This window comes from Thunnus maccoyii, chromosome 14 (genome assembly GCF_910596095.1).
Source record: "Thunnus maccoyii chromosome 14, fThuMac1.1, whole genome shotgun sequence".
Lineage (NCBI taxonomy): Eukaryota > Metazoa > Chordata > Actinopteri > Scombriformes > Scombridae > Thunnus > Thunnus maccoyii.
This window is the reverse complement of record NC_056546.1, coordinates 1,200,925-1,224,907: the sequence shown is the minus strand read 5'-3', so window position 1 is coordinate 1,224,907 and position 23,983 is coordinate 1,200,925. Positions and strand designations below refer to the sequence as shown.

At 39.2% G+C, this 23,983-nt stretch overlaps 1 protein-coding gene across 6 annotated transcripts in view; it reads right to left on the bottom strand.

Annotated features, from left to right (window-relative positions):
• Positions 1 to 6,364: 6,364 nt before the first annotated feature.
• LOC121911218 (protein quaking-like) overlaps positions 6,365 to 23,983 on the bottom strand; it is a 31,645-nt gene continuing 14,026 nt past the window's right edge. For 2 of the 6 annotated variants that reach the window (XM_042432511.1, XM_042432516.1), the window contains 5 exons: positions 23,755 to 23,871; positions 21,903 to 22,046; positions 18,198 to 18,285; positions 17,745 to 18,047; positions 13,746 to 15,921 (listed from right to left, as the gene is read on the bottom strand). In XM_042432511.1, coding sequence (XP_042288445.1) covers positions 15,809 to 15,921; positions 17,745 to 18,047; positions 18,198 to 18,285; positions 21,903 to 22,046; positions 23,755 to 23,871 — 765 coding nt within the window. In that variant the 3' untranslated portion in view covers positions 13,746 to 15,808. Of the gene's footprint in view, positions 8,906 to 13,745; positions 15,922 to 17,375; positions 18,048 to 18,197; positions 18,286 to 21,902; positions 22,047 to 23,754; positions 23,872 to 23,983 lie in introns of those variants that run through there. The other 4 variants (XR_006099788.1, XM_042432512.1, XM_042432515.1 and 1 more) reach the window with 4 other exon arrangements.

The following is a 23,983-nucleotide window of genomic DNA, read 5'->3' as shown; positions in this document are numbered from 1 at the left end:
TAAATGTCTGTTCTGTAGCCTTGGTTGCTAAGGTGGTTGCTAAGGTGGTTGCTAAGGTGGTTGCTAAGGTGTTTCCATGTGTTGTTCAGCTCGTACGGATGGATTTGAGAAGTTGACATTTGGAGTAAAGAAGGAGAAAAAGAAGTGAAATCCTGCTACTATAGTTTGTTTACGTAGCCTCCGGAGCCGGAGGAAGCTTCCTGAAAGCTGACCAATCAGAACAGAGTGGGCTCATCAGGAGGCGGGTCTTAAAGAGACAGGAGCTAAAACGGCCTGTTTCAGACAGAGGCTGAACTGAGGGGCTGCATAAAGGACCAGTAGAAGATAAATAAGGAGTTTTTAACTGGAAATCATGCAAAGATATTCCAGTAGAGCCTCAGAATATAAATATAGAGGCTGGAAATGTAAAGAATACGTACTTTAACACCCTCTGAAAATCTTGTCTTTCCTGGTCTGGAGTTGTTTAACTCCTCACCTCGCTGCAGGGATGTACAGGTGGACTCCAGCATCTGCCTGCTGTTAGAAGCTCAATGATTGGCTGTTTCCTGCTGAAATGCACCCTGGGAGCTGTAGTTAACTTCTACCCCGAAATCTGCACAGTCTTGTTTGCAGCTTCGGGTCTTTATCAAAGAACCAGATATTTTCTAACAAAGTTGTTCATCTCTTTGTTCTGATGATTCAAACAGGAGAGTTTGATGTTGATCCAAACTGTAGAAGAAAGAAAACTACTTATTATTATGATTATTATTATTAATAAAAAAAATAAAGAAAAAGATTTTGGCAACTAAAAGTAACAAAGATAAACGACTAATGACCAGAATGAGCTGACACTCCTTTACTTTACTCTCCTTGTCTCTCTGTCTTCAGCCTCTTCCTGTAGAAGTGATAAGAACGGAGGAAATCCACCGACCTGCAGCGAAATGACCTCCTTCCTCTGCGTGTGTGTGTGTGTGTGTTCCTGCACTTCTGTCTTTGTGGAGACCAATTAGAAACCAAGGATGTGATGGAAAGTAAAGACATTTTGTTGAAAAGTGAAGCCAATTTGAAAAAGTCAAAGGTGTTTTGTGTAGTTTGGACTGTTTGTGTTTGATAAAACCGTCTTAAAATAAAACTGAATTATAATGAGAAGAGAGAGGGCCATGGAGCTATTCATAAGTGATGCATAATAATAATAATAATAATAAGAAGAAGAAGAAGAAGAAGAAGAAGAAGAAGAAGAAGAAGAAGAAGAAGAAGAAGAAGAAGAAGAAGAAGAAGGAGGAGGAGGAGGAGGAGGAGGAGGAGGAGGAGGGTGGACAACGTGAGCAACACATGGGAACACCTTAGTAACCACCTTAGCAACCAAGGCTATAGAACGGACGTCCGTTTGTGGGCGTGTCCGATGAGCTGATGTCATCACAAGGAGGAAGTAGAGGTAACTTTAAAAAAAAAAAGAAAGGCAGCTGAATCCTGGGCTTTGTCTTACAGGTAGAATTTCTACATTTGTTCACCTCAAGTGTTGGATCTTTCTCCTTGTTTAACATCCAACATTCAATATCAGGACGGTATAAAACATTTTTTTGTTCTGTCTGAGAAGGAAGTTGACAATCATGAGAGAAATGTGGTGAAATCTTTGTTCGTCAATCCAAATCTAGATCTCACTATGAGGCTCTTTGACTTTAACAGAGTCTGAAATGTGACGGCTGCTACGACCCACGACTACAAACCAACCAATCAGAATAATAAACATCATCTTTGAATAAAGTTTAGAGGGAAAAAAAAACACACACACATGTTCTTCTGGAGAACATCCACAGCAAACAAACCACAAACGATGGAGGTGAAACGAACGGAAGTTTGTGTGATGGATGACGAGCTGATGATGTCATAATTCCATCGCAGCGAACATTCATCTCCTCAAACTGATATCAGAGCGTGATGTAGTTAAAGTATTGCAGTAAAAGTACATAAGTATTATGAGCTTGATGTAGTTAAAGTATTGCAGTAAAAGTACATAAGTATTATGAGCTTGATGTAGTTAAAGTATTGCAGTAAAAGTACATAAGTATTATGAGCTTGATGTAGTTAAAGTATTGCAGTAAAAGTACATAAGTATTATGAGCTTGATGTAGTTAAAGTATTGCAGTAAAAGTACATAAGTATTATGAGCTTGATGTAGTTAAAGTATTGCAGTAAAAGTACATAAGTATTATGAGCTTGATGTAGTTAAAGTATTGCAGTAAAAGTACATAAGTATTATGAGCTTGATGTAGTTAAAGTATTGCAGTAAAAGTACATAAGTATTATGAGCTTGATGTAGTCAAAGTATTGCAGTAAAAGTACATAAGTATTATGAGCTTGATGTAGTTAAAGTATTGCAGTAAAAGTACATAAGTATTTTGAGCTTGATGTAGTCAAAGTATTGCAGTAAAAGTACATAAGTATTATGAGCTTGATGTAGTCAAAGTATTGCAGTAAAAGTACATAAGTATTATGAGCTTGATGTAGTTAAAGTATTGCAGTAAAAGTACATAAGTATTATGAGCTTGATGTAGTTAAAGTATTGCAGTAAAAGTACATAAGTATTATGAGCTTGATGTAGTTAAAGTATTGCAGTAAAAGTACATAAGTATTATGAGCTTGATGTAGTTAAAGTATTGCAGTAAAAGTAGTGGTTTGGTCCCTCTGACTGATATATTATTATATATGACATCATTAGATTATTAATAGTGAAGCATCAGTGCACTTAAGAAACAGATGCAGGAAACAGAAACAGTAATAATATGAAGCATGTAAAGAGAGACGTTGGTGGGCAGATGTCTCACTCTGAAACTTATTCTGTCACATGATTTTGTTTGTTGGTTCATTAACAGGACTGAAGCAGATTAAAGTGAATCGCAGTGAAACAGAAGAGAAAGAGACGGAGGGAGGACAGTTCCTGTCCGGGCCGAGCCAGCGAGGGACTTTTCCACTGGGAAGGGGGGGGGGGGGTTGGGTCGGTTGGTCGGTGAGTGGGTGGGGGTCATTTCCGAGGATTGTTTAAGAGCTGTAAGAAGGTGGAGGAGGAGGAGGAGGAGGATGGGGGGGAGGTTGAAATGTGTGACAGAGAAAGAGAAAGTGTAGCGAGGAACTGAAGAGACATGAACAGGTTATGATTTTTAAGAATGGTATTTTCCCTTCCACAGAGAAAGAGGATGATATTTCCTGGAATGATACATGGAAAAACTCGAGGCAGCCTTTCCATTGTACAGACTGAGGCCATTTCAAATACTAAAGAGATTATATTATACCCCGTCACAGCTATACATATATATATATATATAATATATATTTAACAGGCATAAGGGATTCAAGTCAAGTTGATTTTATTATCAGTAGCAGGAGGACATTAAACTCTGGTGTCAGAGTGCTGTTTGAACTCCTGTTGGACCAGAACACAAACACAAACAGCTGGCAGATCAACAGAAATAAAATGTTTTTGTTTCTTGTTATTTGTACAAATACAGTAAATAAATGCGCTAAACGACTGTAGTTAAAATCATCGTGTGTCTGTGTGAATATTAAAATGTAAAAGGCAGATGGTGGTTTAGCAGCAGTGAATCCAGTGATGCTGAATCTCTGCTGTGTGTTCAGGATGTGACCAGCAGATGGCAGCATGTTCACACACATTCAGAACACACAACATGCCTGAAACACACTTGAAACACTCCTGTAACACGCCTGTAACACGCCTGTAACACGCCTGTCAGCCGGTTGGATAACTGACACCCACATGTAGGACAGTGGTAGGCAAACAGCGGCCTGTGGGCCAAATCCGGCCCACCAGAAGAACTATTTGACACCTTGATGAAAGCAGAAGTTTTGACTTTTGTTATCAAAAGTTTTTACATAATTTTTCACAAATCTACTGTAAAAACTGTTAAAAGTCGTCATCAGTCATCAGAACTCGGAACTTTTTCAGTCTGATTTATCACCCAAAAGGTACAAAAAGAAGCAAATGAACAACAAAAACAAACACTTATACTCATTCTGACTGTTTGGTTTTAAAAATGAAAGAGTTCATTTTAAATGAGACAAAGGTTATGACAATGTCACAACACTGCTGTTATTAGACTGTCAAATAAAATAAACTGAGAAGATGTGTTTGCTGGATTTTTCATTGCAGAGGAAACAGGCCTATGTGTTCTGTTTATTTCTTTTCATTCATTTAATAATAAAAATGATTTATAATAGTGTTCATGTCATGTTTCACATTAGCAAGTGAAGGTTAACAGTTTATTTAGTCTAAAAATGGGTGAGTATATATGCTGAGGCTCATTGCAGAGGATCACAGTCATCGTTGGAGTTCTGAAAGGAAGTGGGTGGTTTTCAATCTGTCCTATGAACTAGAGGCTTTTCTTAGCATGCAGATTCACGTATTTCCATGGCCAAGGACAGTTCAATAAATATTTGTCAGAGGTTGGGGACTCAAGTCGCATGACTTGACACGAGTCGCAATTTTGAGGACTTGCGACTTGGTTGACTAACACTGATAAGATTCAACTTCACTTTGACTTGAGGCAGATGACTCGAAAAGACTTGACAGTTACTAAAGGTACTTTTGCATAGACTTTCTGTTTTTTGTACATTCAGAACTCCATATATTAATGTGAAATGTCTGTAGATATATTGGGGAGTTGCTTGCAATTACTGTCACATAATGTTTATATAAAGTAAACACTATACATTAATGGGAAAAGCCTGTAAATATATTGGAGAGCTGTTTGTAATTACTGTTAAATAATGTTTATATAAAGTTAACCTCATACATTAATGTATGTGAAATGTATGTAGATATATTTGATAGTTGCTTGTAATTACTGTTAAATAATGTTAGTAAAGTAATGATTATTAAAATTATGTTTTTGTAAACTATTATCACATGATCTTATTTTTTTGTACAGTATAAAACCAACATTTACCAGGGATCTACTGTAAATAGATTGGATAATCACATAAAATAAAAGCTTAAAGCTCTCAAGATATCATTAATGGGTGTTAAAGGAGGGTAATTTGAATGTAATTTTACATAATTTTTCTGTGTTTTACATCCAGAAATCTGTACTTTGATGGGGAGTTCTTGTGGATGGATTGGATAATCTTATGAATTTACCAAAGATTACTGTATGAAAACAAGAGTCTTCATTTAAATTAGGTCATTTTAAGGTAGTTCTGCAATCTTTTTCATTTTTTGTGCAGATTTATACATTTGTTTAACATTCTAGCAATGTTTTATAATGAGCATTTTCTTTTTATTTTATAATGGTTGGACTGTAAGAATGTAGACAATGTCCAAAGTAAATATCCGCATTTTTAAAATAAATCTCTGTAGAATAACTAACTTGCTGCCAGACTTTTTACCTTTTTTTTTTTTTTTTTGCAGTGTACATGTCGGGCTGACAGGCGTGATACAGGCGTGTGTGTGTGTGTGTTGTGTGTTCTGAATAAGTGTGAACATGCTGCTACCTGCTGGTCACATCCTGAAACACACAGCAGAGATTCAGCATCACTGGATTCACTGCTTCACATGATGCTCATGCTTCAGAACCTTCTCTGTGTTTCTCTGTATGTTTTTGTGCGTTTGTCCTCAGCGGCGGCGGCGGCGGCGGACCGGATGGTGACGGAGGAGGTGAGGATGGACTCAGTGACTGTAGAAGTGCACCATCAGTGACTTTGGCTGCTGATGTTCTGCTGAGTATATATTGATTTCCAAAATGTGCCACCTGTCGTCTCACATCTCAGACATTTTGGGGAGATTAGTATTTATGAATGAATGCTTGTACGCGGGAAATGATACAAATATACCATTAAACTCCTTGTCAAGGTCTCAAACTCTTAACAAAGGCTCATTAGAGGAAACACAGCTTTTGATTGTATATATTATAAAACGTCTTAATCTCCCAGTGATGTATCAGACTCAGAGCTGCAGACGGTGTGACATCACTCGGCGGGGACATGATGTAATACCGTGACATCACTGATGAGCGGCTGGTTTCCTCTGATCTGAACCTTCAGACGGGTCGCGGCTGTCAGACGTGACAGTTTGATCATGTGAGAAACAAACAGGAAGACGTTTGAGTTGATAAAAAAAAAAAAAACTGAATCATGTCTGGAAACTTTTTAAAGTTTGGTTCAATATGAACGATGACGTCAGAGTTTTATGTTTTTTATTACATTTAGGCTGATGTGTGTCTGTGGCTCCGAGGATCAAACTGTCACTTACTGATTTCAATCATTATTATTTTATTTTCTATTTATTTTTTATTGTTTATTTAACATGGGCTCAACATTTACTTCATTCACACATTAAAAACACACACAACTGATTTTTTTTTAAAATAGAAAAACAGGTTTATGCTCTTCAAACACATCTAGAAAAATAAGAAATAAAATAAAAATCATATTGAAACATTTCAAACACACGTAGCACTAAACCAAACTCATTCTCCTAAAAATGACATTTTATCTGAATAAATGGTTTAGTCAAATACATTTAGGAGGAAAGTATTTTATTCAGTATCGTTCTCCAGTTCAGGAAGTGTTGGGTTCTTGTAAATCACAGAGGTCAGGGGTCAGAATGTGATCCAGGAGGCATTAGATTTTCCTCTTAAATGTATTTGCTGTTGCAGATCAGCAGCATATGAAGGTCGTTTCTAGCAGACAGAGTCATGATAAACTGTGATAATCAAATTATACTGTTGTTGTATTGTTCTTGTAGCTCAGATGAGACATGAAACAAAGTGGCGTAACATAACGTTCTGCTGTCAGCAGTGACTTCCTGGAGTCTCTGCGGGTTGCCTGGCAACCTCAAAGTGATGACAAATGCAAGAAAATTGTATTTATATGTTTATAAAAGTCAATTCAAATACATGAACAGTCAACGTCATAGAAAAATATAGATTTCATTTCTTCATCAGCACTCACATCATAAAAAATGACTGGCAATGTCATTCCCTATTGATTACAATTGTTTACATTATAGGCTACCTCAGATGCGGCAGGAATTTAATGAACTAATTAAGAAGCTTTTCATACAGTATAAAGCAGCTGTGACGACAGATGCTGTAAGAATCACCCACATTCATTTATAGTCTAATGCTGACTTCCCTGCTTTAATCACATTAAACCTTACTTTTGGCTGGACAGTGTTTTAGTCATATTTCAAGCATTAATCTATTATTGCAGCATATTCGCAGCAAGTATTTAGTTTGATCCTGTTGATAAAAACACCAAAGCAGCAGCAGATTGATGATGCATCAGAAACAGACCTGGTTCTGAGACGTCTGTTTCCAGCACAACATCCAGAACCAAATTTCACCCAAAATACAACAACTGTCTTTGTGCTGCATCATTTGAACAAACCTCCCTGCGTCGACGCTGAGAGCTCAACGCACGCAAGTTAAGAAAACACATGCAAACAGATATGTGTTGTCTTCATTTGCGGCGCATTTTCTAAATACTGCGTGTGTTGTCAAATTGATGAATATGTTTTCTTAATTTGATCATGTTTCATCTATTTGAATGTTAACCTCAGTTGCAGTGTGTTGAGCTCTCAGGGCCACCGTACCTCCCGCCTGTGCAGCGTCACTAAAACACCACACAGACGCGCAAAGTGAGTTTCAAGGTCAGGAAAACACCAAAACAGTTGGGGCACTGCTTGAGCTGGTTGTTGCGCCTCTATGCAAACACAGCCCATTGTCACTACCTGATTTGCGTTGCGCATGGGCGAGCAGGGGCAGCCATCTTGGACAGCTACGTACAGCAACACCACTTGAACAAACCACATCAGAGTGGTGTGGTGTTGCCTTACGTAGCTGTCCAAGATGTCGGACCTCCTTACACATGTGCTACGCAGATCGGGCGGTCACACCCATAATGTTTTTCACCATTCATTCAGTGTGCTAGCATGCTAACATTTGCTACGTAGCGCTTAATACAAAGTACAGCTGCGGCTGATGGTAATGTTATTAGTTTTGCGGGGACACTCTAAAAAAAAAAATCACTGGTTCAAATTTGACCCAGTTTGGATCACTATGGCAACAACACAACATCGGGTTAACTTTAGAAATCTGTTATTTTGACCCAGTGTTCACACATAACAAGCTTTAGCTAAAACTGTCTCAAATGTTTTGTTTCTTGTACAAAACGATGTGACATTCAAAAGATACACAAATTATTAACAATCAGTAACAAACCATGATATGTAAGTTTAAAAAGAGTAGATTGTAACAAGCTTTAGTTTGGGTAAATAACCCAACAGTCAATTAAAAAATACCACTAAAACTGGCTCTAATAACATTATCACAGCTGCTATATTGATCCAAACTGGGTAAAAATTGAACCTGTATTGGACAAAATTAAATGTTGACCAGATGATGACGATAGATGAAAAGTCAGAGGATCAGAGTTATTATAATTCATCCTGAGCGGAGCGTGAACATGTGAACCAAAATTCACAACAATCCATCCGACAGTTGTTGGGATAATTTCAGTCAGCTGTTACCAGTCTGGACCCAGTCTCACCAGTCTGTTACCAGTCTAACCAGTCTGGACCCAACTTCACAGCAATCCATCCAACAGTTGTTGAGATATTTCAGTCTGGACCGAAATGATGGACAGACAGACGTTTGCCCTCCTGGGTCGAGCTCTGTGATTGGTGGACGGTTCAGACCTTCAGTATTGCTTCAGAGTGATTCAGTGCAGGTCTGTAATGTGTGTGTGTGTGTGTGTGTGTGTGTGTGTGTGTGTGTGTGTGTCTGTGTGTGTGTGTGTGTGTGTGTGTGTGTGCATTTTATTGCAGAAACCACAGCAGAAGCAGAGCGACCAGCAGGCAGCAGGGTCATCACAGGGACAGGAGGTCACAGGTCAGAGGGTTAGTGGGCGGCGGCTGGATGGAGGTTAGGAAACACAACAGGAAGAAGAAGAAACACAAAAGAAGATAAAGGAAGTTAGTTTCAGCAGGATGATATCGTGAAGTTCGATTATTGAAACAATGATGGATGAGAAAGTAAGAAATGAAACGTGCGGAGACATGTTGAGTTAGCAGCATCCTAACAAGAGATCTCAGCAGGGGGAAGAAAAAGTTTAAATAAACACTGAAGCAACAGTCAGCAAACAGAGTGAATCTTCTTGTTCTCACAGTAAAATAAGATAAAGTCAAACAGTCAGACATGAAGGGAAATATATTAGTTTACTGTCTGAGTTACATCTTGTTAGCAGTGGTGGAAGAAGTATTACGATCCTTTACTGCAGTAAAAGTACCAATACAGCAATGTAAAAGTACTCCAGCAATGTAAAAATCCTACTCAAAGGTGCAGTGTGTAGCATCGTAGCTAGCAGTCTGAGCTAACTTATCCTCCATTTTAGAAGCAGTAGCAGGCGATGAAGGTGAATATTAAAGTCTGAAGCAGGAATGAATTTAGTGAGAACTGCGGTCGAACAGGAAGACGACAGTAAACATTTTTGTTTATTTGACTCAATAATAGTTTTTATTGCCTTTTCAAAAGAATTGTTTCTATTTACAACAAACATGGAAATCTTTTCTGAAATGATAGAAAGCAACACTATTTTTTTTACTAACAGAAGGTTTGAGCAGGTAGCATGCTAACAGCCCTTAGCTTAATCATTCACATGATGTCATAGAAACTTGCATATAAACAGGGAATTCCCTTCTTTTGTATAAAGCCCTAAAATAGATTCAAAAATAGAGGAACATTTCTACAGTGGCACTATAAAGCTGCTAAACAGACCTCTACTGTATTCTTCACTCTTTGCAAAATACAAGTAAAATCTTACATTTCATATACATTCCTGTTTTATATATATTTTTATATATATATTTCAACAAGCCACAAGTAAATACTATTTTCTTTGCAATAACAAAAAATAATAGAAATAAAAAGAAGCTTACAGTAAAACATAAAAAAGTCTCAAGTGGAATACTTTTTGTAAAATGCATTCATACTCTTCATCTTCTCGTCCAGGAAGTGACCTGAAGCTGCTCAGGTTCAGACACATTTATTCTCTTTAAATAATCGTCTTGAGGTTTGTCGGAGGTTTTAACTGTCTGCTGTGCTGGCGGCAGCGGAGGAGGACATAAAAATCATCTGTTTCATGAAAAGAAGATAAATCCAACAGACGTAACAAACTGAGACACTGCGCCTCCAGGAGATTCGTCTCCAAATGTTCTGGGTTTTGTTTCTAAAACAGGTGTGAAGTGAGAGGAGATGTTTCAGGTGTCTCTGGTTCCTGCAGTAACTGTTCCTGCTTTATGTTCCTTATTGATAATATTAACAGTTTGTGATGGACATGAAACTCGATTGATTGAATCATCACAACAAAGGATGAAACGCTGTATTAGAAAATATCTGGTTCTTTAATAAAAAAGTCAAAGCTACAAGACTGTGGACGTAAAAACTGAAGGAGCAAAGTCAACTACAAGTCCCAAGGTGCATTTCACTAACAAACAGCCAATCACAGAGCTTCAAATTACACTTGGGATCATTTCAGTATCCATAATGTAAACCGGTGTCAGAGCATCAACATATATGATGATGTTAACACCTCATTTTACAGGTCCCCTAATTTTATACTAATTTCCTGGAAATGTTTTGAGTAATTTGCAGGTATTTACTGTTTATTTTTTAGGGACATTTGATACAAATTATAAGAAAAAACTAAGAAGAGTATTAAGTTGGTTTAGCTGCTCCTTATAGGCTATTTGGGTTCTTTTTCTTGTTCTTTTTCAAAATTTCCAAATAAAGTAGACTTTTGACAACTCTAACTAACAGAAAATACTCTGTTGTCAGTGTGTAGTTTTGCATGCTAAACCTAATATTAGCATATTAGGTTTTTTCAATAATTTCAGAAAAAAGTAGCTGCTGTGTAACTGTTAATTCTTAGGACATTTCTTTGAAAGGGTTATGTAATGTGTTATTATGGGAAATGTGCTTGTTATAGTTTTTAAGAAAACAACCTAATGTGCTAATGTAGTTTGACACACAAAACTACACACTAAAAACTAAGTATTCACTTCAAACTAGTATTCAGAAAACTTCAGGGAAATTTCTATCAAATTAAAGGAACTGTAAAATAATGTTACCATGATGGTAACATTATCCAGGAGAGTTTCTATGTTCAGTAACATCAAGGAGTTAAAAGAAACCTTTAAAATGTTGAGGAACCAGCAGCTCCGCACACTTCACAGTCTGAACAAAATATCATTTTCAACACAACTAAGTTGGTTCAATGTCGAGAACATCCAGGTTATAATTCTTTGTATTTTTCATCAGGACAAACAGGATGAGAAACACGATCAGCTGTGTAAACATCGTACTGTTTCTGTCTCTAAACACTGAACCACAATACTGACGTATTCTATCCACAAGTTGAGGTTTTTAGTTTTTAGAGTTGGTTAAAGATTCAGAAACTGTTTTGTGTCCACAGCTGTGAAACTTCTGAATGATGTGATTCTCGTCTGTTTCCTGAGATATGTTTGTTTTCAACATCATTTGTAATGTCTTGTTTTATATGTATTGTATTTACATTTGTTCATTTTAAAGATTTTATTTCATAATTATTAGCTTCATTGGTCACGTATGGCCATCTTTTAACTTTTGTTTGTAATTGTATTATTATTGTTATTGGTTAAAGTGGTTTCAGGTTCTGAAGTGCGGCTTACATTTAGTATTTTAAAGTTACACATGGCATACACCAATATTTTTTAGAGCTTTTAACTATTTTCCAGCCATGAAAAATTAAGAAATACATTGATGAATAAATGCAACAATTCAACAGTTTTTCTGGCTAAAATTTGATTCCTGAAGGAGGGTAGAAAGCTCTTTGAAAACAGCTTTTGTTGTTGGGAACTGTGTTACATAAAGGAATTAAAAACAAACAAAAAGTAAACAATGGTTTAATAAATTAAACTTGGAAAAAAATATTCAAATTCATGAATGTTTAAGCCATTTTTCAGGTCTCTTCAAAGTGATCTGTGGGGCTGTTTGGTCATTTTACATCAATACACAACCAGGAGAGATACTACTGTGAGATATTTTTGACTTTATTCCATCGACAAACCACAAAACTTCCTCCTAAGAGAACATCAACACTGACTTTAAAACTTTAAGACGGATTTCTTTCCAGTCAACCAGGTGGTTTTATGATGGCAGGGGTCACCGATTTTTCTACAACATACATCAGTGTATCATCAGCGTATGGTGAAACTCATTTTCTGGATTTTTACATTTTTGTCTCAATTTGAGGGAATTTCTCTGACAGTTTTTTTCAATCATATATAAAATATCAAACATATGACAAAAGTGCTTCAGAAGTATGATCTAAATTAAAAATATATAGATTAGAGCGAAATGAAACAGGGAAAACTTGTATTCTCCAAGACTTTTGTAGAGCCGCGGGAACATTTCAGTTGGGGGTGATGACTCCCCCCCCCCCACAACAAAACAAATGGGCCCATAGATATTCAGCCACCCGGAGGCGGGCTGCAGTACCCCCAACATCCCTGCTTCCCGCGGTGATAGCCAAATGAATAAATGTTAATAAATGTAAAGATATAAATGATCTGAGTGTTTTTGAAGCTATCAGCTTCATAAGATAATGGATTGAAATGACTGATAACCCAAAGTGAGCAAAGTTGTAATTAATAAAGTTTCTGTTTGTTTCAGCTCTGCTTGAAATTTAAATCTTTATCAATAAAGTTTTATTTATTTCTCAATTTTAATTTAAACATGCAATAAATTAAACAAAAGTATAACAAATTTTAGTATTATAGGTAGGTAAAAAACTTGTAACTAATGTTAATTTTTTTATGGGTATTAAAACCTTTTAAATGAGCATGATGTTCTTTGGGTAAAGAAGGTTTTACCATGTTTTGCTTATGAAACCCATTAAAAACTCCATTGGAAAAAATGCACAAAAAAAGAAAAGTTGTCCTGGAAAAGATTTTTGAGATTCAAGCTTTTCATTCGTGTTGAAAATGACATCTTGTTTTTTGCAGTGACATCACGTCCAGTGTCTCTGAATGCCACACGGAGCTGATGGAGCCACATGTCGTCCACCTGTCCGCCGCCATCACAGCCAGACGCCAGCAAACACACAGGTTTACCGGTCACACCTGAACACAACCCGCCGCGGACAGACAGCATCTGGCCCGTCACCGTCACAGATGAGACGTAAATGAATCATGTCGACGGCGTTATGCGAGTTTTTACCAGCAGCCGTTTGGACAAGTGAAATCTGTTCAAGTGAGTCAGACGTCACCACGGCGGGTCAGACCAGGACTTTGTGCAATTTCATCAGATTTGTTTCATTAAGTTTGTCAGTGTTACCTAAATGTTGCTTAGTTTTTGATCAATATCAATAAAATATTACAGTTTGATCTTTTTAGTAACAAAACTCCTGCTGATGGACAGTGACCTGAACTCTGGGATTCTATTGGACGATATCCAGCAGTTTTCTGCCATCCGATGATCCGATTGGTCAAGAGATTTGCTGTGACATCATGGGAGCCACAACTTCAACCTTGATCATTCTGTATTCGAGCTAGACTCTGAGTATTTGTAGAGGCTGTACTGTAAACTCGAGATAAAACTAGAATGTAAAACATTCTGATCATCAGCAGAAACATCAGATTCCTCTTCAAACTCTTCTCTCATCATAGTTTATGGTTTTTTTTTTTAGATTAGATTGATTTCAGCACCGCAAGAGACAACACTCGACTTTTTAATCGGGAACTGTTTGAAAATCCAATTCAATGTGGAAAAAACTAAACTCATTCATGGCAAAGAGTCAAACATTTCTTTCTTGACTTGGTCTGTGCACACAGATAAATACTTCAGGATGAACACTGTTAGCGAACGAGAATTTAACGGCGGAGAACTTCAAGCAGGAACTCCTCTGTTTTCTCTGTCAGAGTCACCTGTTTCAGTTGTTTCACCTCAGAGTGAGTTGACATGTTTCTTGTTTATTGGACAGGTTTAGAAACCTGCTATTTAATAGCAGTTAGCTAGTTTGTGGACAGAGGCAGCTTCCACCTGTTTCAGTGGTGGAAGAAGAACTCAGATCCTTTAAGTAAAAATACTCCATTACAAGTAAAAGTTCTGCATTTAAAACTCTGTTCTAGTAAAAGAACAGAGTATTAACAGGTAAATTTACTTCAAGTATTAGAAGTAAAAGTACTTGTTTTGCAGAAATTGGGCATTACTACATTACTAATACTGGTGAATCAGTGCATAAGCAGCATGAGACTGTGAGATGATAATTTGTGTAGGAAAGAAGAAAAAATTTCTGGTGCATAAATTTGGATTCAGAAAATTTAAATACTTAAGTACAAGTACCTCAAAATTGTACTTAATTACAGTACTTGAGTAAATGTACATGCTAAACCCGTCCTGGACTCAGAGATGAAACTGAAACATGCGACTCTGGCAGCAAACAAGACGGTTTGTTAAAATGTTGAAGTTTTTTTAAATAAAGTTTTCTTCTTACAGCTACAGGAACAAGTCATTTCTAGTTAAAGTGTTTGCTCCGTTATTTGTCATCAACATCACGGCGTCTTCAAAATAACGGAACAGGAAGCATCAGGAAGTCATTTTAAACACTGTCATCGTTCTGCTGTGAAGAATAAACTTGGAAAACATTTACTTTCTGTTTGTTGTTGGATCACATGCTGACTGGCTGACAGGGCTCACCTGGTGAACAGGGCAGGTATCACTATCACACATCTGGCCTGCGTTTCCCAGAACACACCTGTTCTGTTTGCTGTTGGGCGTTCTCACCATTTCAAATTATTTCTGTTCAGGTTTTCGTTTTTCTCTGTTCTGTACTTTGATATTTAGAGAGCTGATATCAGTCAGGGGCAGATTATATCAGATTATATCACAGTATATCAGCTGTTCCTGTCACTAATTAACTTCTGTGAGTAACTTGATGACAAGATGAAACCTGTCTGTGAGTTTGTGTGTCTGTACTCGACCAAAGATCATCTACGAGGGAAGAAGCTCCACTCTGTGACACCACTGCACAATCAGAGTGTTTATGTAGTTCCAACAACTCCAACAGAGTGAGACGTCTTCTCTCTAGAGGATCAGGCGTCACATTCAGATCAATCATTTAAGATGTTTTTAATTAGGACTATCAGGGTTTATCAAGTAGTTCCTGAAAAATAAAGTCTGTCTGATTAAAGAAAGATTCCAGTTTATTTTAACCCGATGTATTTCCCATAAACGTGGCCATTGTCTGTAGCATCCATTATGGCTAACCGCATAGGGAACTACATCCGCGGAAGCTTGCTGGCTAACCGAACCACCCACATATTCATCTGCACATGTAGGTTTGTTTACGTCTGAGGCTGTGGATAGCTCAGCATCTGTTCCTGCTAGAGAAGTAGTAGAACTTAGCAGATACATAAAATGGTTCCTGTCTGCAAATTTCCAAGTTGGGAGGATAAAACACAATGAGCAGGACGACACAGACTTACAAACTGTAATTCCTCACACAGTCACGTGTTGTAATTACATTTAACGCATGTGTGATAAACATAATTTTTATGAATCGCTGGAATCTCAACAACGGAGCTGGAGAGAGCAAAGTTAGCATGACACATAGAGCCATAACGGCCACATTTATGGGGAATACATCAGGTTCATATATTGTTGTAGCATTAAGTTAACAACACCCTGGATGCCAGCTGACTGGTGTGGCAGTGCATTCTGGGAAAGGCAGGTGCGCAGACAAAGGGGGCGGAGCTGAGCGGACTAACCTTGGCCCGCGGTCACCATCCTTTGGTAAGGATGGACACGCAGCTCTCGTCTCCGAACTTTAGCGGCCACCGCACCTGCACCAGACGGCAGACACCACAAACCGTCATGGAAGACATGGAGTCACCTGTCCACAGTGTCACACAACAGTCCATACAGGTACGTACAGGTACAGGTACAGGTATGTCATCACATCTACACAGCTACACACGCATAGAGAGAGAATCATTAGAAAATACATGTTAAGGCACAAAATGAGGCTGATTCTGGTTACAGGTGAGATCTGAAAGGATTTCAGGTCGACATTTAAATCGTGTGATGTCATTATGAGGCCGACGCCCCCATCAGGTCGTTCAGTTTCATTTGTTGTCACAGTGTTTTCCTACGATGGAGTATCAGGACCACTGCTAGAAAAACATCATCTGAGATTTCCAGAGTAAAGTCATAATATTACGAGGAAAAAAATTGTAATATTTTGAGAGAAAAAGCTTAATATTTTGGGGAAAAGTAATTATATTTCAAGAAAAAAGTAATTATATTTCAAAACTAGGCGTAATATTTTGAGAAAAAATTGTAAAAAGTTGTAAAACTACAAATAACTTATTATGTCTCATAAAAACATAATATTTCACAAAAATGTAAAATTTTGAGGGAAATGTAATATCTCAAAAAGGTTGTAATATTTTTGGAGAAAAAACATTATGATAATAATTTGGCATATTTTGAGAAGAAAAAAATGTATTATGTTTTACAAAAAATATATTTAGATTTTTTGTAATTTTTTTAAATCATAATTTGTAATTTGAGAAAAAAAAGTCGTAATATTGCAAATAAAAAGTCATAATTTTTCAAGAATTAAGTCATAATGTTATTAGATTTAAAAACAATAATTTATTTCTTGAAATATTTCAACTTCATTCTTTAAATCTCAGATTCAGTGTTTTCCTGATATGTCGGATTTTCCAAAAGACAAAACTGACCAATCAGAGAAAACTCAGGTACGACACAGAAAAAAAACACAGAAATCGCCTGTTGTTTAGCACAGTTAGCAGTCTGTTTAGTATCAAAACACGCAGCCGTGTTTTAGCTGTGTTGGAGGCGTGTTTTAGCCGTGTTGGCTTCAGCTCAGCGTCTCTGTTGCACATTCACAGGCTTTATTTGTTTCAGAAACTCTTGCTTGTCACATGACGTCAGAGCGCGATGGTTTGCGGTTCTAACATCCGTTTGTTCTCGTTAAATAAACCCGGTGAGGTTCTGTGTGACAGGAAGCTCAGAGGAACAGTAGTACAAACATCTTCAGCCAATCACGTTACAGTAAAGTTGACACGGTCGTACCTGAACGCCTCGTTCACGACTGAAACGTCTGACAGTCGAAGCTCCAGCAGGAGGTTTTGCTGGCGCAGTGCGGCGCCGCCCTGTGGACGAAGACTGAAACTGATTCTATAATTCAACATGTTTCATGTTGGACTAAAAATGATATATTTTATATTTTAACTGATGTTTTATTGACAGTGAGAACACAAGTCAAGTGTTATTGTTTACATGTTATTATTTATGTTATCATTGTTAACTGTTATTATTTATGTTATCATTGTTAACATGTAATTATTGTTTATATTGTTATCATTGTTTAGATTCATAGATGCTTTATTTTATCCCGAGGGAAGTGACATCATCACTGTCCTCCATGCAGCGTTTCCTGTTTACTTCACTGTCAGTCAGACGCCACACTGTGAACGAGGCGTGTGTGTGTGTGTGTGTGTGTGTGTGTGTGTGTGTGTGTGTGTGTGTGTGTGTGTGTGTGTGTGTTATGGAGCGAGGAGGAGCGCTTGTTTTCTATCTTTCAGGAGGCGTGTCTGAGGAGCAGCGTGGGGGCGGGGCTCCACTGGCCATGGGGGTGGTGGTGAGGCGTGGGGGAGCAGTCGCAGGAGCAGGGGGGGGCGGGCTTACCTAACACCCCCCCAGAGTCCAGGGGGTACTCCAAGATGGAGGCCGGGGCCGCCAGAGCATACGGGTAGTCGTACGGTGTGGCGTAGATCAGACCTGACTCAGCGCCCGGCGGCATCAGAGCCGACACGCCCGGGTGAGGCGTCCCATTGGGCAGGACCGTCTGGATCTGACGAATCAGCGGCATGAGGGCGGGGCCTGCAGGGGCGGGTGTACGCAGGGTGGTGGGCGGGGCAAGGACCGGGCCGGGGCCAGAGAGGACACGAGGAGTCTGAGAGGAAGCTGCAAGAGAGAAGGCAAGGGAGGCTGAGGAGGAGGAGGAGAAGAGGAAGAGGAGAGGAGGAAGAGACACAGTAGTTAGTATGTATCCATCAGTGATTGTGTTAGCATGTTAGCATGTTAGCAGAGAGTCAGGTGTGGTTTTTCTGCCCTCTGATTGGTCAGTTAGTCTCTTACATGGTTTGATGTTGGCGTCTCTGTACGTCCCGTTCAGGATCGCTAACTCCATCAGCTGCATCTTCTTCAGACTGTCCTCGCCCTCCGCCTGCAACACAGCGGCACCACGCTCACATACACACATACTGTAGATACACAAATCTACACATAAATATACTGTTATATATATATATATATATATATATATATATATATATATATATATATATATATATACACTGAGCACAGCCCTGCTCAGTATCACTAAAATGTTAAGTAATTACAAATCCTGTCCATTTAATACATTTTTTTCAAAACCCAAGAAGAATTAAGCCAATTCATTTTAAAAACAGAATATTTGATTAATTACACATTTAGGACCTGATCAGCAGGGAGCTTTGTAGCAGCCTGGGCAGCTTTTTGTAATTGTTTTCAATGAGATTGAAGCTTTTTGCTCGCTGAAAAAACTTCAACTCAGAGCGGAAAAGTCCCGATGTCATTAGTGTGTTTTTCCCCATTATCCAATCAGATGAATTGGGAGGCGGGCCTTCTGTGGCGATGACAACAACAGAGACAACAGTCATGGAGGACAAACCAGTGGCGGCAGCTGCTGGATAAACGGAGCTGCATGACTTTACCAACCGTAGTTATTATGATCTGAACAGGAGTCCGTTTACTTCACAGCAAAATAACAGTTAAAAGCTAAGGACAGGTAACTCGGTGGTTGCCTAGCAACAGTTGCTCTTTTTTTAAATTGTAGGCTTCAACAAAAAGAGCAGTGCGATGCGCCCCATGTTTTGCAACCTGCAAGACGCGCTCTGTCTGATCAGGGCCTTACTGTACACAACTACACTGTATTATATATATATATCTACACAAACATATATACACATTTACTGTACATATATGTTTATATAATATATATATATACATACATGTGTCACCGTCAGACAAACACTGACACATGATGATCAATGACAGAGGAACAATGGAGCGGACAGGAAGCAGACACACAGGACAGGAAGTCCGTGTTATGTAAGGGAGTGTTTATAAAGATCTGCAGGTTATTCTGGGCTGTTGGACAGCAGCTTCCTGTCCGATCAGCACTGCAGGAAGTCTGTCTGTTATTGAGTCCTCAAACCTTACACCTTCTCTCTGGAGCTTTTGACCACAGGTGGAGCTGTGGAGCAAAGTTTAGACGCTGAGCTCTGATAATATGACGACACACGTCGCTTCCTGTGATACACAAACTACCTGCAAGTCTTCAGTTACGCACTCGAGGGAAGAATTAACACCTGTCCGACCCTCCACCAACGAGCTAATTAACTAATTAGAGAACGAGTTAACAAATTAAATCATTTCCCTTCAAACCAATTTCTGAACACACACACACACACACACACACACACAACTCTTAACATCACTGCAACACGAAACCAACTTCACACTTCCTGTCAGATTTCAACATGGAACACACACACACACACACACAGACACACACGTGTCACATGAGCCCAATTGTGTCTTATGTCGCACAAATTTAACTGGTTCTCTTCCTCTTTTCTTGCCCGGCGACACCGTTTTCCTGGCTCCCCATTGGTCAGATGAAATCAAGGAAGTGAAAGTGGAGGAAGTGAGGATCAGCAGAATCACTGCACTTCCTGTCTCACTGTCTCACTGCCTCACACACACACACAGTGTTTATCATTAATATATATAAACAGTTAATAAATGGTTTATAACTCATTATAAAATAGTTGTCAGCAGATATAAGTGTTGACATGGTTAAAATACATTTGAGTCAAAAAAAAAGGTTATAAGTGCAGCTACAAGAACAAAACTTTCCTCTCATATCTTGGGATGTTGAACTTATCTATTAACTCCTCCTGCTCTTTCATCTGTTTCTATCTGTGGATGTCTCTCGTTTTTCACTCTGCATTTGTGTTTTTTTTATCAGTGATGTTATTTGGGGCTTTAACTCTGCGCTCTCCTTCAAGCCTCTATGTTCCCTTTTCTGTCTCTTTCCAGTCGATGATCATGGAGGCTGCGGTGGAAACTGTAAACGAAAGTTTTGGCAGCATTCTGGGTGCAGTTACATTCAAATCAAGCGCACCTGCAGAGCAGCTGCCCTGCACTAAACTGATGTAACAGCTGCATGAGTCGCATGTTTTACCTGCAAGACTCGTGTTTTAATGCTGCTGTTCATCGCTTGTGATGTGAAAACGTCAGAGAAATAAAAAGTTGGCGTCCTGGTATTAGTTCAGGTATAAAAATCCACCGCGGAGCGTCTCCGCTGTCAGCCGGAGAGTCCAATCACACTGGCGACGGTCAAATCCAAGATGGCGACGTTCAAATCGCCAAATTCGAGGCTTCAAAACAGGAGTCCACAAACCAGTGGGTGACGTCACGGAGACGACGTCCAGTTTTTTTCCAGTCTGTGCGGCGCACAGATCCTCTCTACTCAAACAGGTTTTATTTGGATAAACTGACTACATATTGGGAATCTAAATGGTTACTTTAGAAAATACTAAAACCTGTTGACATTAACAACAACAGCTTAATATCCACCATATCATTGCTGTCGGTTGGTGCAAAATGCATTCTGGGATATTTAGCTTCAGCCGACTTTGGCTGACCAATGTTGTAACTTCATCACTCAGTGACTCGGTCAGTCAGTCGGTCGGTCGGTTAGTCAGTCAGTCAGTCGGTCAGTCGGTAGGTCGGTCGGTCGGTCGGTTGTGGTTGTAGGGCGGGTCCTGCTGCTGTAGTCCAGCCAATAATACTGATGAGGAAATCTGTACAGTCGGGTTCCCAAACTGTGGCGGTGGACTGGCAGAGGATACATGCTCTCTGTGATCACCTGTACTGTGTCTTAATGAAGCCAAACTCATAGTGTAGTTTCTGTTGTAAAGTATGAAATTCGATCATGGCTCATAAATACTAAGAGATATGCTGAGCAGCAAAATCATTATTTTATGATCATGACATCATCAGATAAAATAAACCACATCCTGCTTAATGACAGCAGCTGTGCTGTGAGTTCAGATATATTGACATTTAAAATGAGTGATACAATTACAAGTACAGCCACAAAACATCTGTTACCGGAACACAACACAGCGAGAAGCATAAACACACGTCTGAGGTTCATTTATACAGATGTGGCAACAGATGCTTTGTGGCTGTATAACAAGCTTTTGTTGCTGCTAACTGTCAGAGTGATCTCACAGCACAGCTGCTGTCATGAACCTGGATTTTTGTTTATTGACAGATGATGTCCTGACCATAAAATAATGATTTTATCTTCAGCAGCAGCAGGTAATGACTGCTGGTTATCACAGCCCAGCGTGTACAGTATGAGCCGCAATCGAATTTCAGAATCGTTCGCTATCGACAGCAAACAGAAAACAGGAAACTGAAAAATATGTAAATGAGAACAGCTAAATTGTGAATTCAGCTGCATTAAAACTCTGCACAGTCGACTTTACCGACAGCATTTATTAACTGTTTATATACTGAGCATTAATGAACTTAAAGGAACTTAAAGGAAAGTGTTAGTACAGATTGTTTTGTGTGCATTTCCTTCAGATGAATTCTTCTTGTCATTAATCTGAGTTAAAGGTCACAGAACACAGGTGGAACAAACACTATCGACCACAGAAGAAGACAGCAGTGACTGACATGAGGTACAGAGGTCAGGTGGAGGTCAGAGGTCAGGTGACTCACCGCGGGCACCAGCAGCTTGTTGACTTCCTCCACGGCTCGTTTGAGTTTGATCTCCGCTCGGTTCTGAGCGTCTTCCACCGTGATGAGGACATGGAGATCCTCGTTCAGGTGCTCCCAGTTCGGCTTCCCTCGGTTCTGCTCCTCCTGCAGACGGACGGGCAGAGAGAGAGAAAGACAGACAGGCAGAACAGGAAGTTTATAATCATTCAAGTCTCGGAAACTGCAGCTAACATGCTAGCAGCTCTGTGAAGATGAAGTCAGACACATTTACCCCCCGACTGTAGACATGACGCTCTGCTGACACTTATCACTGATGATGGTGATGATTCGAAAACTGACAGTAAATAAAAACCGATACACTTAATCTGCCCGGCAACCTGAAGAGCTGCAGCAGACTGGACGATTAGTCTCACACACACATAAAGAGGACTTATTTATTATCTCAGCTCATCTGTGTGTGTGTCAGCAGGGCTTCAGTCCAGAAACAACAAATCAAACTCTCACATTTCTGTTTTTATCTCCTCCTCTCTCCTCCATCTGGTTTCTGTTGACCTCCTGTTGTTCTTTCTGTCTCACGTATCTCAGTTAGCGTAGCAGGTGGCTAACCTCGTTAGCATCCCTCACACAGAAAGATAAACAGTTGTGTGTTTTTGCAGCAGTTTGACCTGAAATGTTTGAAATTGTTTCCATCTTCTTCCTTCCTCAGTCGTTTTATGATCATTTCAGTAACTTCACTGTTGCTTCATTATGACTTCAGTCACTGTCAGCGTTAGAAGAGACGTCAGGACATATTTGAACCTCAGTGTTTTATAGCAGGAGAACAGAACTGATGATATTTTTATATTTTATATTTTTCTGATAGTGATGAAAGTAAAAAATAACAATGTCATAAACTTATTAAACAGGTTAGTAAAGTTTTGTTCAGTTTCTGGGAAAGACCAGCTGTAGGGATTACTGAACAGAACTACCTGGCTCTGGAGCCAGCCCCTGGTCCAGAGCCTTAACCACCACAAAGAGACTCAAAACCACCACAAAGAGACTAAAAACCACCACAAAGAGACTAAAAACCACCACAAAGAGACTCCAAACCACCACAAAGAGACTAAAAACCACCACAAAGAGACTCAAAACTACCACAAACATTCTCAAAACCACCACAAAGAGACTCAAAACCACCACAAAGAGACTCAAAACCACCACAAAGAGACTCAAAACCACCACAAAGAGACTCAAAACCACCACAAAGAGACTCAAAACCACCACAAAGAGACTCAAAACCACCACAAAGAGACTCAAAACTACCACAAAGAGACTCAAAACCACCACAAAGAGACTCAAAACCACCACAAAGAGACTCAAAACCACCACAAAGAGACTCAAAACCACCACAAAGAGACTCAAAACCACCACAAAGAGACTCAAAACCACCACAAAGAGATTTAAAACCACCAGAACCACACTTTTTTTGGAAGGTGACAGTGTGTGTGTGTCTTGTTCAGGTGTTTGAGACGCTGCTTACATCATCCTCAGGACAGACGACAGCTCATCAACACGACTCGTCCTATTGGCCAATCGGCTGCCACCAATCAGAAAACCTTATTAGTTGAAGGAACGACCGTTCATCAGTCAGTCTGACAGACAGACGCTCGCCTCATTATTAACCATCATCATTAACCATCAGTGACAGCCAGCCAATCAGAGGGCCTGATGAACTGTCAATCATCATGATGTAACCGAGAGAAATCAGATGGAGAGACGACTCGAGCTGTCAGACGGGAAACGAAGAAACAAATGAACATGGATTCCGCTTCATGTATCTATAAAACCAGTCGTGTAAAGTTTTAAAAGTTACCTTCTTCTTGTCTCTCATGGATCCTTTCCCTCGCACCATGATCTTACATCCTGTCTCCGCCTCCAGCTGCTTCGCCGTCAGACCGCGAGGACCCAGAATCCTCCCGACAAAGTTAAACTGACAGAGACAGAAAGAGAGAGAGAGAGAGAGAGAGATCATCTGGTTACCATGGCGACCAGATGTTTGGATACTGACACTTTTATTAAAGGTCAGGAGCCCAAATGAACAT